At 37.0% G+C, this 15,316-nt stretch overlaps 2 protein-coding genes across 4 annotated transcripts; both read left to right on the top strand.

Moving 5' to 3' along the window:
• The first annotated feature begins 4,538 nt into the window (after window positions 1–4,538).
• hemgn (hemogen) lies at window positions 4,539–7,835 on the top strand. 2 transcript variants are annotated; one of them, XM_032561790.1, is made up of 4 exons: window positions 4,539–4,704; window positions 5,323–5,401; window positions 5,713–6,488; window positions 7,346–7,835. In XM_032561790.1, exons 1-4 carry the CDS (start codon window positions 4,638–4,640, stop codon window positions 7,456–7,458), a joined length of 1,035 nt encoding a protein of 344 aa, XP_032417681.1. In that variant the 5' UTR covers window positions 4,539–4,637; the 3' UTR covers window positions 7,459–7,835. The 2 variants fall into 2 exon arrangements, with proteins under 2 accessions (XP_032417681.1, XP_032417680.1); XM_032561789.1 differs by having other exon boundaries at window positions 5,323–5,413.
• A 2,128-nt stretch (window positions 7,836–9,963) lies between these two features.
• Window positions 9,964–15,220, top strand: trmo (tRNA methyltransferase O). 2 transcript variants are annotated; one of them, XM_032563968.1, is made up of 6 exons: window positions 9,964–10,171; window positions 10,891–11,030; window positions 11,906–12,080; window positions 12,924–13,081; window positions 13,665–14,198; window positions 14,859–15,220. In XM_032563968.1, exons 1-6 carry the CDS (start codon window positions 10,083–10,085, stop codon window positions 15,101–15,103), a joined length of 1,341 nt encoding a protein of 446 aa, XP_032419859.1. In that variant the 5' UTR covers window positions 9,964–10,082; the 3' UTR covers window positions 15,104–15,220. The 2 variants fall into 2 exon arrangements, with proteins under 2 accessions (XP_032419859.1, XP_032419860.1); XM_032563969.1 differs by having other exon boundaries at window positions 9,965–10,171; window positions 13,665–14,186.
• The last annotated feature ends 96 nt before the right edge of the window (window positions 15,221–15,316 follow it).

The raw sequence follows: 15,316 nt of genomic DNA, 5'->3' as shown, positions 1-15,316 counted from the left end.
CCGAACCGCCCATCGCCTCTGAAAGGGGCAATGCAGTCAGAAAACATGACGCGGCCCCCATGAAATGGATCTCTGGTGCAGCTGGTTTCTGCGAAGAAGTTCAAATGTCTAAATAATAAAGAATTATTTTAAAGATACCAACCAGATGTTTCTGTCAAATAAATCAGAGGAAACTTTAGATGTAGTTTGTCACATGTAAAATGCTCTGTATTCTGTTTTGTCTACTGTTTTTGTTGTGAAAACACTTTTTAATAGAAATAAAATCTACCAATTCAACAAAAAGCTCCCCTGTGTGTGCATGTTTCCAGTGACATCATTTAATTTGCTAAATTCCAACTTAAAGGCTTTTAAAAGTCTTAATTGTCTCCAGATTTTCCAAAATGGGCCTCAAATTACATTTAATTCTGCCTCTTACTTGAAAATCGAATCATTCCTTGTTTTTTTCATAGATTTTCTAAATGTAAACTTTTTCGTTTCCATTTTATTTTTAAAGAAATGCACTCATTCGTTTGTTCTAAGACTTGTTCTTGTTATAGTTACATTGTATTGAAACTACAAGGCCTGTTAACCCTTGGAATAATTCTTCTCCTGACTTTTTGTAGTTTGGTTTGGGCGTTTTATGTGATAGAGCAGCTTGATTCCTGCATGTCTTCCCTTCTCTCTCTTTCCTTCTTCACGTCGTGCTACTGATGAATAAATACTGCAAGTGCCAAAAATATTTTCTGTTATTGCTCTGTAAAGCACTTCTAAGTTGCCTGTTTTAGGCAACTTAAATGTTTTAGTGCTAAACGTTTGCACTAAAATGTTTTGGTGCAAAAACGCTTTAGTTTTTGCTTTTTTATGTGTTCACCCGGTATGACTTGATGATTAGTTGGTATGAAAACATTGTTTACAACATTAAAAAGACCTAAAATGTACAAAATGGCAATGAGTAAATAGTCAGGGTTCTTTTTGGTCAATTTTTATCTCTTTTTTTCATCTTGACGTACCTTTTTAATCAAATTAATCCGTTAAAGACATTTATTTATATTCTTTTTGTAGTGTCTACTATGTCAGCCTATTTTCTTGATTCTGGTGCCTCTTGTGATGTCATCAATCCAAATGCACTCAATCAAAGCCAATAGAGATTATTTTCCTCAATGCTCTTTTTAAAAAACATTGTAATTTTCATAGAATCCAAATACTTCACAAATCATCTTTGTTTTTATTCTATCAGTATATTTTTTATTAGATTGCATGCATATTTTGTTAACCCTTAGCGGGAAATATTTTTTCACTCTATTGTAAGATATGAATTAGTGAAAAAAGACCGAACATTATTTACAGTTTTACAAGTTAAAAGCAATTTGTATTTGAAAAACATGCATTAAAAACATCCAAAGATGTGACACTCTATGGTAAAGTTGATTACACTAATTGTGTTTTGTTGTTAAACACAATTTAATCAAGATAAAATCTACCATTTCAGAAATTGTTAGATTTCTGCCACCACAAACCATGCGGTAAAACTCAGTCCAACTTAAAATCTGTTGTGAAATCATGCTTTGTCTGAAAACGCATCCAAATTTTCTGCAAAAATACTTCTCTTCTTTTCAGCTGGGACACATGGCTCGGAAGGAGGTGTGCATTTGGTTTGGAGTAAAGAGAGCATTGTGCATACATGAGGAGGGCTTGGCACCCCTCCTTCAACCCAACACCTTCACTTCCTCTGAAGTCCTAAACACTGCAGAATACTTCTAAATGTGACTATTGGTGTTTTTTTTAATTAAAAGAAATATATCTCTAAAAATCTGGATTTTAACAAATTTATTAGATGTTTTCAAAGCTGTTAGTGGAAATCCTTTCTAGATGCTACAACTGCAGCCTGTAGATGGCGCTGTGGTATCATTTGGTCGTTACACAGACATTCCTCAGTTTTAGGAGGTGAGGGTGGCTGACAGTCCTTCCTGCTTTCTGGATTGAGTAATTTGGAGGCCCATGCATACATGGAAGGAGTTTATCTCAGCTCAAAGATTTTAGGATTTCATCTGAAGACATTTAAAGACATGAAAATACAGAAAAATACTTATATTTTCTTTTCAATCAACCAGATTTTCAAGTCTTGGAAGTTATCTTGAGTAGTAATCCAAAACACTTTTCACCAATGTATCCAGAAGTGACCGCATCACCCTTGTGCTTTTATGACTGACCTAATTCAACAGAGATCCAGTCAAATGGCGCTATTGGTGTCACAATGAGGGCAATGGAGATCACCGTCTCTATTAATTGTGATATAAAGACCTCTATATCTGGAAGATCCATTCTCTGGTTCAGTTATTACAGCTAGAAACTAGAAATCAGGCCTGAAATCTGAGTGTAGTGATGGACTCAGACCTGAACCTTCAGTCACATGAAGACAGTTAAAAAGTCAGGCTTCTATCACCTGAAGAACATTTCCAGGATTACAGGACTATTCTCCCAGCAAGATTTAAAGAAACTCATCAAAGTTTTTATCTTTAGTCTCATTGATTACTGCAACAATGTCTTCACAAGTCTGCCTAAAACAACAATGAGACAAATTAAATATCTTATACAAATAAACCTGACTGACTGATTCATTAATCAGTATTTCTGGCTGCCATTCCAGCATGAAAATTAAAGAACATTCCAATATTTTATCATATTCAACACTAAACATGTCACTTAAATACATTACAAACAGTTTGAGCCTAATACTGATTCTTGTGGTACCCCAGAACTTACATTTAATAATAATGACATATGATTACTTATTTATACAAACAGTTGATGGTTTTAACTTTTTAAAAAGGTTAAAACTGTGTTATGATTAATGTTAAGCTTTCTTTAAATCAAAGAAAACTGAATTTTTTTCTAAATGCACAGTAATTGTTGTTTTCATGTGTTGTGGCCAAAGTCTCCAGTAACAGAAAAAGTCGCTAGATTTGTCAGTTTTTTGATAAAAGTCACCAGAGGAGTCTGAAATAGTTGCTAAATATGGTGATAAAGAGGCTAAGTTGGCAGCAGCGCTTTCCCTGGTCCTGACCACACCCCCCACACCTAGCCACGCCCCTCTATGTCACGTGACCCCGCCCACTTTGGTGGAATTTTTCACATTTTGTCTGGGGCGAGTAACGCTTTCACATGGGGGTTAGTTACACTTTAAAAAGCAGCATGACACACACCACACTATAAAAACTAAAAAGAAAACCTGGAAATTTTTGACTTTTGAAACTTAGCAATTTAAAAAAAACATTCTAGAAAATTCCTGAGATTAATCTCAAAATTTCTTAGTTTTTTTGGTGGAAATTTAGTCATTTTCTTCTAACTATAATGACTTTAATACAAAACTGATGAGTTAGAAAGCAGTTTTTAAGGCGTGAACCAACTTGAGATACATTGTTTTGGACTCCCAAGTGACCACAAATTAAATTAAATTAAATTAAATTAAATTAAATTAAATTAAATTAAATTAAATTAAATTAAATTAAATTAAATTAAATTAAATTAAATTTGTTTTATTTAGTTTCCGTTTATTTATTCATTTAGTTTCTATATTATTTACTATAATTATTTTATTGTTTTTTTTACTTTAAAAAGTTTTTGAATTAGAATTCAGCCTTTCAGGAGCAGAAAAAGGCTCCTATTGATAAGTTTGTGAACAAAAACAAGAAATTTGACTGTTTTGTGGCTTTTCTCTAAAAAGAAAACAACAAAGTCCACCAGTCTTCTAGAACTATTTTTGACAGATGAGACCAAAATTTGGTCAAATAAAATGAAGCTGGGTCAACCACACCTGCATGTATTGGCTGACAAAGACAGGAATCCAGCTGACACAATGGCCCAGTCAAAGCCCAGATCTCAACCTGATTGAAATAAGGTGCTGTGAATTTAAGAAAGCCATTTTTACAAAAAAAAAAAAAAATGTGTCCATACTCCTCCACCGACTGATAATGTCAAAGAGAAAACTGCTGATCTTCTTGAATCGAGGGGTGTACTTATTTCCCTAAACATTCCCTAAACAGCTGAGACGTTCAGGGTCATTTAATCTGTTCGTTTGGTTTTATTTTCTCCTCTGAGTGGCTCGAACACACACATGGGGACTCAATATGCTGAGAGCAGATTGAGAACACTCCCAACTGAGCGCGCTCCTTCTGCGCGATAAGGAGGGGATGAACCCTGAAGGGTGGGATCTCTCATCTCACTTTGTTTGGTTCTGGCTAAAACACCTGCAGGGAGGCTTTATGGGGAGCTGTTCTGATTATGCATGATTTTGGAGAAGCTTTTTGAGGAGAAATGTGAACAAAACTCAAACTTTGTAACCAACTAATTCAGCAGGTTGCATTGAAGCGTTTTCACCGTTCACACACTGACCGCCTCCCTCCCCTTTCCAAACACACAACTTTCTCTTGCTTTACAGTTTTTTTCTCCCTCTGACAGCTCAGTGCCAACTCCTCCAGCTTTACAAACACGATAAGGCCCAAGCTGCAAGAACTCTCCCAGCTCTGAGTAATGGTTAACCAGATAATTCATCTGGAGGAGGGGGGTGGGGGGCAATAGACAACACAGTTTTTTTTCTGTTCTCTGCTCTGTTTGCTTGCGCGCCTTTACAGTTGAATTCATTCATATCTGCAGCCAGAATGGAGGAGACGTCGCAACAGGAGAATTTACAAGAAGTGGAGAATAAAAACCAACTTGAGGAGGAAGGTATTAGTTCTGCTTCTTTTTTTATTTATTTATTTGCATTTGATCTGACAGAGTCATAACAAGCTGGAGATGCAGTTTATGTCTTTGGGGATTTATTTTAAAGTCAAGGATTGTTCACACATTGCAAAAATATACAATTTTACAAAGTATTTTTGCTCTAGTTTCTAGTGCAAATATCTTAGTAGAGTAGAAGCAAGACAAAACTAACTGAAAAATAACTTTTCAGCTTATTTTAAGTAAACAATATCATAATATTGATGAAAAATTATGAGTTCCACCGGCAGATAATTTCACTTATAGCAAGACATGTTTCCCATATTATAAGTGAAATAATTGGCCAATGGAACTAGTATTTTCCATCAATATTAAGGAATTATTAAAGCAAACTCCTATTTAAATTTTTTTTTGTCTTATTTCAAGTGTACTAAGATATTTGCTTTAGAAACTAGATGCAAAATACTAGGTAAGATTTTTGCAGTGTAAGAGTGATCAGTGTGCAGCCAGAGAGGAATCATCCTACAACAGAAACCAGGTCTTTCTGTTACTATATGTGTAATAGCTGCAGATTAGTCCATATTTAAGGTTATGGTAATGTTTTTTGTTATAAATTTGTTTCAGGCGGGATCCGGCGGCGACTGAGAGACAGGGAGCTTCTCAGGAAGAGAAAAGCCGAAGCAGAGGAGAAGGAAACTAACCAGTGGGTTTTTGGGTAAATTTCTTTGAAGACAAACCCTGTCAGCAAAAATACAAGTTTAGATGCTTATGCAGAATATTTAAGGTCAAAGTAGACGTTAAAGTTTCTTTACAGTGCATGGCGGTAACACTATCAGCTCTAGCTGCTTATCTCTCGTCTCGTTTATGTTGAATATGGAGCAAGAGGAAAGCAAAGGTTGCTCTGGTGGGTCTATGACGCCCCAGATCACAGCCAGGGACTTTGTACTATTAGCTTAGCAAATGCATCACACCGCCCTGTGTCAGCTAGCTTAACAATTAGCTGGACTCTTTCAGGGTGGAGAGCCAGAGGAAAAGGTCAAGAGGCGAGAACAAGAGTGGGACCAAGAGGAGAGGGAGGCCTCGGAAGACCGACCCTGTCCTGCATTTCCCAGTGATTCAGGATGAGACTGCAGAGGCCAACTCGGGTCAAATACTGACCTCTCAGACTGGCGTCCCAGCTGTAGAGTCACAACAAGCTCCAGATGTAGATGCACCTGCTCCTGTGCCAGTCCGAAACTCACTTTTTGAGAAGCTAGAGGTAGATTTTGCTCCAGTTCCTGCCCAGTATTCAGCTCCAGATGTACAGGTTCCAATACAAAATCCCTATGCCGCTTCAGTCCCAGTACAAGCTCAATACGCAGCTCCAGAACCAGTACAAGATCCCCATGCTGTGTCAGTCCCAATACAAGCTTCCTATTCTGCTCCAGTCCCAGTAAAACCTCAATATTCTGTCCCGGTCCCAGTAAAAGCTCCCTATGCCGCTCCGGAACCAATACAAGTTCCCTATGCTGCTTCAGTCCCAGTAAAAGCCTCCTACATGGTACCAATCCCAGTTCAACCTCCTGATGATGACCCAATTGAAGTTCAAATCTCCGATGATGTCCCAGTTCAATTTCCAGATGCTTCTCCAGTCCGAGCTCCATCCCAGGACGTTCCAGCTCCTCCCCAGGTGGAGGCGCTCTACCCAGAGTCTCCAGACAGTGAGACCCCAGACCAGGTTCTGATAGAAGACTTGGGCCCGGATGATGAAGAGGACATCTCTCCTTCAGAAAATGACAGAGCAGATGAAGGTAGGAATGTCCTGATGATGCTCTCATTGAAGCTGCAGTATGTAACTTTTATTAAAAATATATATATTTTTGTTATTTATACCATATTGTGACAAAATGGTATGAGACAGATAATCTGTGAAAAACTCGAACTCCTCTGCTTTCTCACAGTGCTAATTAGAAACAACCGATCAGAGCCAGGAGGCGGGTCTTAGCACTGTCAATCACCTTCTTTTGTTATCTGCTAAGCTGCAGTTAGCATAGCCTGTTGTGAATGCTAAGATTAATTAACTTACCCACTGATGACGGCTGATAAATGCCTTTTCTGTAACTGTAAGTTGTTTCCCCACCATTAGCACATTCAGCAACTAGTAAATGAGATTGATTGACAGCACTAAGACCCTCCTCCTGGCTCTCATTGGTTGTTTTTGGCCAGGAGCGGTACATTTCTTCAGTAATAGTAGCACAAGGAGGAGCTGGATCTTTTCACAGATTATCTATCTCCTATTATGCTAACATTTTGGCAGTTTTAACAAATTTGTAAAATAAAAAAACATAAATTTTTAAAAATAAAAGTTACGTACTGCAGCTTTTATTACATTTTTTTAACTTAATTTTTAATATTTTTTCAGTTTTTAAAGAATACATACAATAAATTCCCGGACCCCAACTAATAAAAGTTCAGAGCATATAGTTGGATAAAGACAAAATAAATAATAATAAAAAGTGAAACCCAGTGTGAGACGTTCAAATAAACAATTGTTGCCAAGTTCAGGCAGAGTTTCCATTTTTTCCCCACAATTCTTATCAGTAACAAAATGTCAGTTTAACCAGCTTTAGCTGTTTTTTTAACCGTTTTATCTGTGTGACTCTTCCAGGTTTAGATGAAACTCCACTGATGAACACGGTCGACCAAAACAAAATATACTCAGTCCCAACGCTGTCCAGCCCTCCTCTGCCTCAAGAATACCTGCCAGGGAATCAGATATAAACTTTCCCCATCAAATGTCGCTTCAGTCCAGATCTAGAAAACCCAGATCTCTTTTTTGTCTTGTTTAAGGTCACACTGTGTGTCTGAAGTTTATTTTGGTTAGTGTGTTTTTCTTATTGCAGAGAGACAATTGTTATTGCTTATGTGAAAAAAAAATGCTTGAATGCAAACCATACCTGCATTGGTTATTTATTCTGAAATGTGCTTCACTGCAAACTAATACAAATTTGTCTTTTATTTTTTTGTACTTCGCATTGAGTAAAGAGCAAAATTTTACTTTCATTATCTAATGAAAGAATAACTTGTAATTGTATGTGTAATAGTGGATTGTCTTTCATTTAATTTTGTAAAAAAGATTAAATAAAATTCCCTGCTTACATCATGAAAAGCTGGTCCTCATTATCATCTGAGACAGAAAATCATGTAAATATTGATGAATTATATTTTTATTTTCAGGTTCATCAAGTTAAAGTGAAGTTAAAAAATTAGAACTTACACTTTTTTGCTCACTAACTTGACAGGAAAGAGTGTGGAGAGTCAAAGTAAACGACCCATTGTCTGCTCCACTACCTGAGTCACACAGTGCCACAATAATTACAAATTTAAATCTAGAACAGAACAAAACTTTTAAAAAATTGGTACTTAGAGAAAAATAAGGGTTTTCTGGGGCATCTTTGTTTCTGTTGTTGTACATAATGAGGTAGAGGGTTTGATAATAAATAACATAAAGATCTAATGAATGACCTGCAGTGGGTAATCTCTAAACAACAGCTCACACCTTTCTGGCTGTTGTGATGTAAAAAAATCACATCGTTATAAATCATTTTAAAACGTTTTCCACCATTAGAGTCACATAGAGACACATAGACTCCTTGACTTAGAATATAATGCAGAATGAGGTTTGCATGTCAAAATAAAAGTATTTTGAAAATAGCAACCATTAAACAGGTGTAAAACATATTCTTATTAAGTCATTAAGCTCATATTTCTGTATTATTTTTGTTGTTGTGATGTAATATTTTAATCTTAAATGTTGTGTTTTCATCAGCTGTAAACAGAACATTGTCATAATTAGCCTGAAAAAAGTTTGAAAACACCGACCCATGTGTAATTAATCTATATAACATGCTGCAGATATGGTTATATAACCATATTCTGGTTATGTAAATGTGCTGACCCTTTGGACTAACGCTTTATTCTGTTATTATAGTGAATCTGATTACCCTGAAACCTGAACATACGCTTCAGCTGTCCTGGTAGCATTTACTGGACATCTGCATCCTTTATCTAAAGTCATTGTTTGCAGAGAGGTTACTGAAGGATCTCAATAAAGGTATCAGTCAGAAAGAGAAAACACACAAATCACTGTATTATAGATACATACTATTGCACCGTGAATACAGTTACTGAATAGACTTATAATATGTTACAAAAACAGACATTTTCTACAAAACTGACAAAAATTAGATGAGACAAACTGCTTGGGAAGATTTCCAAAAACTGCTTTTTTGAGAAAGCTTTTTAGAGAATGTCTTCTGGACTGATGAAACAGCAATGCATGGTGATGGCAGCAGCATGCTGTGGGTTTACTACTTCATATAGAACTTTTGGTGGTTGACGTACATTCAGTATACAATACATATCTATGCTTATTCTCTGGACAGTGTGAGCGATTGAAACAAATCATTTGTTTGTGTACAGAATGTTTTTAGTCAGAATCTTCTTCAAATTCGCTGTAATACAGACTGCTACAGGAGAGCTTTCCTGCCAACAGCTATCACCATCTACAAGAAACCTTTGAAGAACTTGAATATATATGAGTTACAACAACATTTAATTTTCCTTTTGGATCAATGAAGTATTTTGAATTTGAATGATCTTGGTCAATTAAGTTGAATCTGATTCCAGTCAGGTTTGACCAATAAAATGCAGATTTGATTTTTTTTTTGTATCTCGTTAGTGCAGTTAAATTTACAAGATAATTGGTTCACCAGAAGAAAATATAGATCTTGAAATAGCCTAGCCAAAGTTCATAAATAGATCTGATATAGCTGTGGAAGACTGAACCTGTTGTGTTAGGGTTAAAGGCCATATGTCATCCTCCGCCCCTCTAACATGTGGGGTGCCACAGAGCTCAGTTCTAACCCTCCTTCTTTTTTGCTTTTATATTTGCGTCTACTGAAGTAATTAAAATGACTTCTTTTATAACATCAAGCTTCCAAGGCCATTTTTTTTTATCTTTTCACCTGCCTTTCTGCTGCCACCTGCTGTTAGAAGCGTGAATGTGTAAACAACCTAAATCCACTCAATTATTTTCTACCATGGCCGCAAAATGTTAGTTAAAGATAATAAAGCGGTTATTATTCTGTTTCACGCTCTGTACATGCTCAACTGGGCGCTTTAATGCCTCATGTAAGCTGTTTGTTTTTCACTGTAAATAGTCTTTGTTGGCCAACAATAAAATCCAACACGTGCTTTCTCCACGCCGACGTCGAGCTGCGTCCTCCGTAATGACGTTCGGACGACGGTTTGCTCATATGGGGTTTTGCTACTATCGTTATTAGCTACAGGTTAACCTGGTAAAACCTGTTTTCTCTCGTTGTTTCCTCTTCGTTTCGGCAAAAATGAGTCCGCTGTGTGAACACTGCGGGGAGAACATGAAGAAGATAAATCAACAAGTTTCTGTGATGCGGAAAGAAATAAAAAATCTGAGGTATGTTTAACTTTAAAAAGACCAAGCTGAAGTTAGCATCCGATTGGGCTGCTGGTTAAAGGGCTGTTTCACTAAATCTGAACTTTATTTGATTTGACATAGTTACTAAATGATAGTGGTTAAAAAAAAAAAAAACCTCAGGCTGATCTTACCTGAATTGGATTATTTCAGGGTAAATTATTCCTAAAAATAAGCCATGTGGAATTGATTTTCTTTAGTTTATTTCACTGCATTGTTTTATTGATAATTTGGTTTATCATGAACTGCATTATAAATAATTTCTGTCAGTTGCATAGCAATTTATTCCATGTTTGAGTAGATTAACTATTGGCATTTTCAAGCCTTCCCTTTTCTAAGATGGTAAAAATGCCTTCTTTTTATGTTTTCAATAATAATAATAATAATATATGTAATTTGTATAGCACTTTTCAAAACACTCAAAAAGAACACTAAGTACTTCAAGCAAAATTATAAAAGGTGAAAATTCAAATATGTAGCATGTTAAAAAAATAGGTCACAGGTTGAGGCAAAATGTATTTTTAGTAATGTTTATTCAAATCTGAAGTATTTTAGATGTTGAACTAAGGTATTCTATATTCCTTAAAAGTAGTGAAATAGCCCTTTAACCAGAATGTGAAGGTGGGAGGTAAGATGTCTCCAGTTTTGTACTCCTCTGTCTCCATTAATAACCTTTTTTTCTTCCATCTTTTCCTAAACAGACAGACGTTGGACGGGGCTGTCAGAGTGCATCGCAAACATCTGATGTCGATTCAGGCTGCTGTGTCAAAGGCTGACTTTTCTGGCCACAGTAAAAAAGATTGCACATCTTTGTTATCAGCGCCAGGCGCATTAGAACAAGGTGGATATACTATTTATATTTAATACACATAAACTGCACAACATGGTGTCATAATCAGCTGTTAGGACTGAAAACAAAATGAACTGTCATTGACAGAACTTCAGAATGCCTGAAAAACTTTGATCAAAATAACTTACTTTTGCACTAATTAGATGAACGTTTCTAAGATTAAATTAAGTCACTTCAGTCATTTTTACAGCCAAAGTTGTCAAACGGTCAAAATTAAGATGTGTAACCATGACAACAGTGGGTTATTTTTTTAAAACAAACCATCTCTTCTATCCACCATAACTGGAAAAGATCATATCCCTGACTCCAAAGTCTCCCTGCCCGACTTTCTGACCATACAGGCAGACAGAGATTTAAAGAGGAACAGCAAAAGCAAATGAGGTGGATTAGCCAACAACTGATGATGTCATCCAAGACATGTTACTATGGATTATGTTCTCTGCTGCCTGAAAATCTAGCTGTTAGCATGTCATGTCTGCTGTACAGTCTTCAGTCAGGGGTCTTTTCAAACTCGTTGCAAGACTGACTGCTACTGGAGATCCTTCCTGCCACAGCATCGCCTTCCACAAAAAGTCTTTTAAGTTACTTGGATGATATAAGTTACACAGTTTAATTCCTCTTTGAGAAAAATAAAGTATTATTTAATTGAACTGAAAATGATGACGTCCAACCAAAACTCCCACATGATTATTAAAATGATGAGAATCCAGGATAATTTCAGTGTCTTAAGAACTAACCTGGTCTTCATACAATCCAAACCTTCCACTGAGTTAGGTTAGATGTAAACAAAAAAACATGTGCTCCGTTTACCTCTCCTGTTTCAATTAAACTGCCTGCTTTTAAAATATTTTAACCACACTTTGCAGGAAACATCCAGACTGTGCCGATCGGTTACATCAGCTCCTGTTTTTCCGTGAAGAACGGGACGCCCAGGCAGCCGACTATCTGCGGCCCGTCACGGGCTCAGCTGCGAATCCAGCAGAGCGTTTTCAACAACCCTGAGCATGCGCTGGTGGGCCTCGAGCAGTACTCGCATGTCTGGTACGTCACGCATATACTGCACATATCTCCAGGATTCCTTTAACCTGTCAAGCTTAGAAAAGCCTTGAGTGGATTTTGTCCTGCTCATCATCTCCTGGCCTACTGATAAACACTTGTTTTATTTTTTTATTTCATAAACTACAGGAAAGAACTGCTAATTCTAACAAAATTAAATCTAAATATCCAATATAGGTTCAAAGTGATTGACATTTTCTTATGGAGTCCCCCAAGGCCGAATGCTTGACCTCTTATTCTTTTGTTGTTGTGCTTTGGAAATAAATGAATGAAACTGATTCTAGGAGATTCGTATCATAGTTTATTCAGGAAAATTCAAAGTTGTTGTTGATGTTAGTTTGAGATGCAAAATTAACATCAGTAGGAGGAAAACGCTGTAAGGTTCTCCATCTGCCCCAGGGTTGGTTCAGACACTTGATACTAAAACTAGTGACATGATGGGCTTTTCAGCTCAGTTCCTTTGTTCTCCTCAATAAACTGAATGAAAATCCACATTATTGCAGATGAAGTCCAAATTAGGATGTCTGCACATCCTTAAAAAGTCTTAAATTCATGTATATAAAATTAAGGCCTTAAATTGTTTTGAGTTTGTTGAAAAAAACAAAACAACAACTTTGCCCTTAAATGTCTTAATCACAGGTCTTAAATTTTGTTGTGGTGGGACTATTTCTGTTAAGTTTTTCTTTTTGCTCTTGGAACACAACATACCATTAACTGGCTGCTAATATCATTAAAATATGATGTTTTTGCTACTTTTTCTACTATTTTTGAAGCTTGGAAGTGGGTGCTTCATTCTGTATCTTTGTTGATAACATTCAATCTTTACAGGATTATTTTTCTTTTCCATAAAAACGGACATCAGAGTTACAAAGCCAAGGTGAAACCTCCCAGGCTGAACGGTCAGAGAGTCGGAGTTTACTCGACACGAAGTCCACACCGACCAAACTCCCTTGGACTGACACTGGCCAAGCTGGATAAAATTCAAGGTATGAAGCCATTTTGCATCAGATGGATGTAGACATGTTGCAGTGGGACTTCACGAGTGAAAAATCCCACCCCTCTGCTCCCTGCTGGAGGGCAAAAAGCTGTTCGCTGGCAATGACTAGCAGTAGTTTTAGCTGTTATGTTGTCAACATAATGCACTAAATAATTAATGTACACATGATGTATAAAAAAAAAAGGGACACACTGCTTTTCTACAGATTGTCATCATTAGGTCAACTAGATTCAGTATTTTTAGATACTGAATCTAGTTGACCTGTAATACTAAAAATACAGGTCAGGAAAAAGCTTTAAATGAAAAAAAATGGAGAGAGAGAGAGAGAGAGAAGGGGAAGTAATAAGTCAGTTTGCTAGCTTGACTTTGTCCTGGTCAAGGTTTCACTTTGACCAGTTTTGTTTTTCTGTCGTGGCAGCGCGGTTATGGATGGCATGTAAAAGAATCGACTTTTTGCCTTCTAGCGTTGTACGTGAAATTTCCGCATGTAAACAATAACATGCAATGGATTTACAGTTCTTGGAGTGTGTGGCGTTTTGAGGAAATCCTAAAATATTTTATTTGTTTTCTAGGTGACACGCTGCATCTCTCAGATATTGATATGATTGCCGGCACTCCCGTCCTGGACATTAAACCGTACATCCCAGAATACGACTCTCTCAACACGAGGACGCGGCTGGAATCAAACCCAGATCTACAGACCGTGTCTGAAGAGAAGGAGGTGAACATCTCAAGCTTTCATCTAGAAGACAAAACAGATGAGATTCTTCACCTGAGACAGAAATCGGAAGCAGGTGTTTGTTTAACGCCGCCACAGACTCAGTTTTCTCTACCCAAAGAAGCTGTTAGTTTGCTGAAAGAAGTGGAGTCTTACGTAAACGAAACAGATCTGACACCACCTGACTGTGAGGACAAAAACAAAGTGTTAGACTGTGGAAAAGCCGAACCAGCAGCAGAAATCGTGCACCGGCCCAGTTATGGCAGTGAAACCATCGCCGACTGGATCAGAGAGCCTCCGGTTTCCAGTCTGGATGTGCGCTTCACCCCTGAAGCTCAGAAACAGCTGGAGGCGTTCCTTCCTGCACATTCATCTGGTAAGACAACTGGTAAAAGTTGATGTCCTCCACAAGAGGGCGCTGTTGTTTCTGATTTGTTTAAAAACAGAAATCTCCAAACGTTTTGTTACATGGGCCAAAATTGTCAAGTAAAAAGTATTCACAAGCAAAAGATAAAATAAAAAACTAAATTAAAGCAAGCAAAGAAAGTTGTCAAATTTTTTAATTAGAGATGTTATTTATGATAGATTCAAAATGTAAAAAGGATTTTGCTGTATTAAAAGAAAGGCTTCTGTTTTTTCATGCTTCTTCAGGCTCATTCGAACAAATTTATTCTCAGTTGTAAGAAAGAGATTCAGGTCATTTTCTTTCAAAACGCTTGCTGTATTTAGCCAATTTTAATCAGTTAATTAAAGCTAATTTGGATGCAGCAAAGTTGGATTTTCAGTAAAAGTCCCTCGATAAACACGGTTCTACTTACTATTAGAGCCTGGTTATAAAAAGACAAATACTTTGAATTATGCTTAACATTTTCCATTGCAAGAAAGTCATATTAGCAATAATTTTACCATGATTGAAAAAAAGTTTAATAAAGAAATTTGTATCATTCTTGAATTGCAGTTGAGTGCCACAAAATATCAGTCTAAGGGACACAAATGGCCCAAAGGGCATTTTGGACTCCCTGTTTTAAAACCATGTCTCTCTTAACAGAACCGTCTGAATGCGACAGACCCAGGTTTAGGTTTCTGCGCAGTCCGGAGGAGGCCGGCGCCGCCATCAGGGCTGTGCTGTCAGCAGACCCCAGGTCAGTTTACAGGAGAACCCGATGCAGAGACAGACTCTTCTTCTTCTCTCTGGACACGGCGGACGTCACCTGCTGGTTTGGACAGGGGTTCGCTGAGGTTCTGGAGGTCCGACCTGTGGGACCACCTGGACCTGAAGATCCGTGTCAGTAAAACAATAAACTGCCTGTTAAATTCTCCTCACTGCAGTGTCTTTGTGAAGACAAAATTATTAATTTAATTTAATTTTTTTCTCATGTTAGATGAATAATAAATGGCTTGAAAGATGTTTTTCTTTGTAAAAATGTATTATCTTTACGAATGGTTGTGTTCAAATGCACAACATATAGACCACATTTATTGGCACTCAAGGTGAAGATAAAAATA

Source organism: Xiphophorus hellerii, chromosome 5 (assembly GCF_003331165.1).
Source record: "Xiphophorus hellerii strain 12219 chromosome 5, Xiphophorus_hellerii-4.1, whole genome shotgun sequence".
In the NCBI taxonomy this organism is placed as follows: Eukaryota; Metazoa; Chordata; class Actinopteri; order Cyprinodontiformes; family Poeciliidae; genus Xiphophorus; species Xiphophorus hellerii.
The sequence above is the reverse complement of the archived record's forward strand: the minus strand, read 5'-3'. Positions and strand labels throughout refer to the sequence as shown.

Excerpts from the sequence above, each read along its gene's own strand:
- hemgn (XM_032561789.1), top strand. The coding sequence starts at position 4,638 with ATGGAGGAGACGTCGCAACAGGAGAATTTACAAGAAGTGGAGAATAAA. Across the intron at positions 5,414-5,712 it reads ACTAACCAGTGGGTTTTTGG|GGTGGAGAGCCAGAGGAAAA; the intron begins GTAAATTTCTTT and ends GGACTCTTTCAG. Across the intron at positions 6,489-7,345 it reads AAATGACAGAGCAGATGAAG|GTTTAGATGAAACTCCACTG; the intron begins GTAGGAATGTCC and ends TGACTCTTCCAG.
- trmo (XM_032563968.1), top strand. The coding sequence starts at position 10,083 with ATGAGTCCGCTGTGTGAACACTGCGGGGAGAACATGAAGAAGATAAAT. Across the intron at positions 10,172-10,890 it reads AAAGAAATAAAAAATCTGAG|ACAGACGTTGGACGGGGCTG; the intron begins GTATGTTTAACT and ends TTTCCTAAACAG. Across the intron at positions 11,031-11,905 it reads GCCAGGCGCATTAGAACAAG|GAAACATCCAGACTGTGCCG; the intron begins GTGGATATACTA and ends CACACTTTGCAG.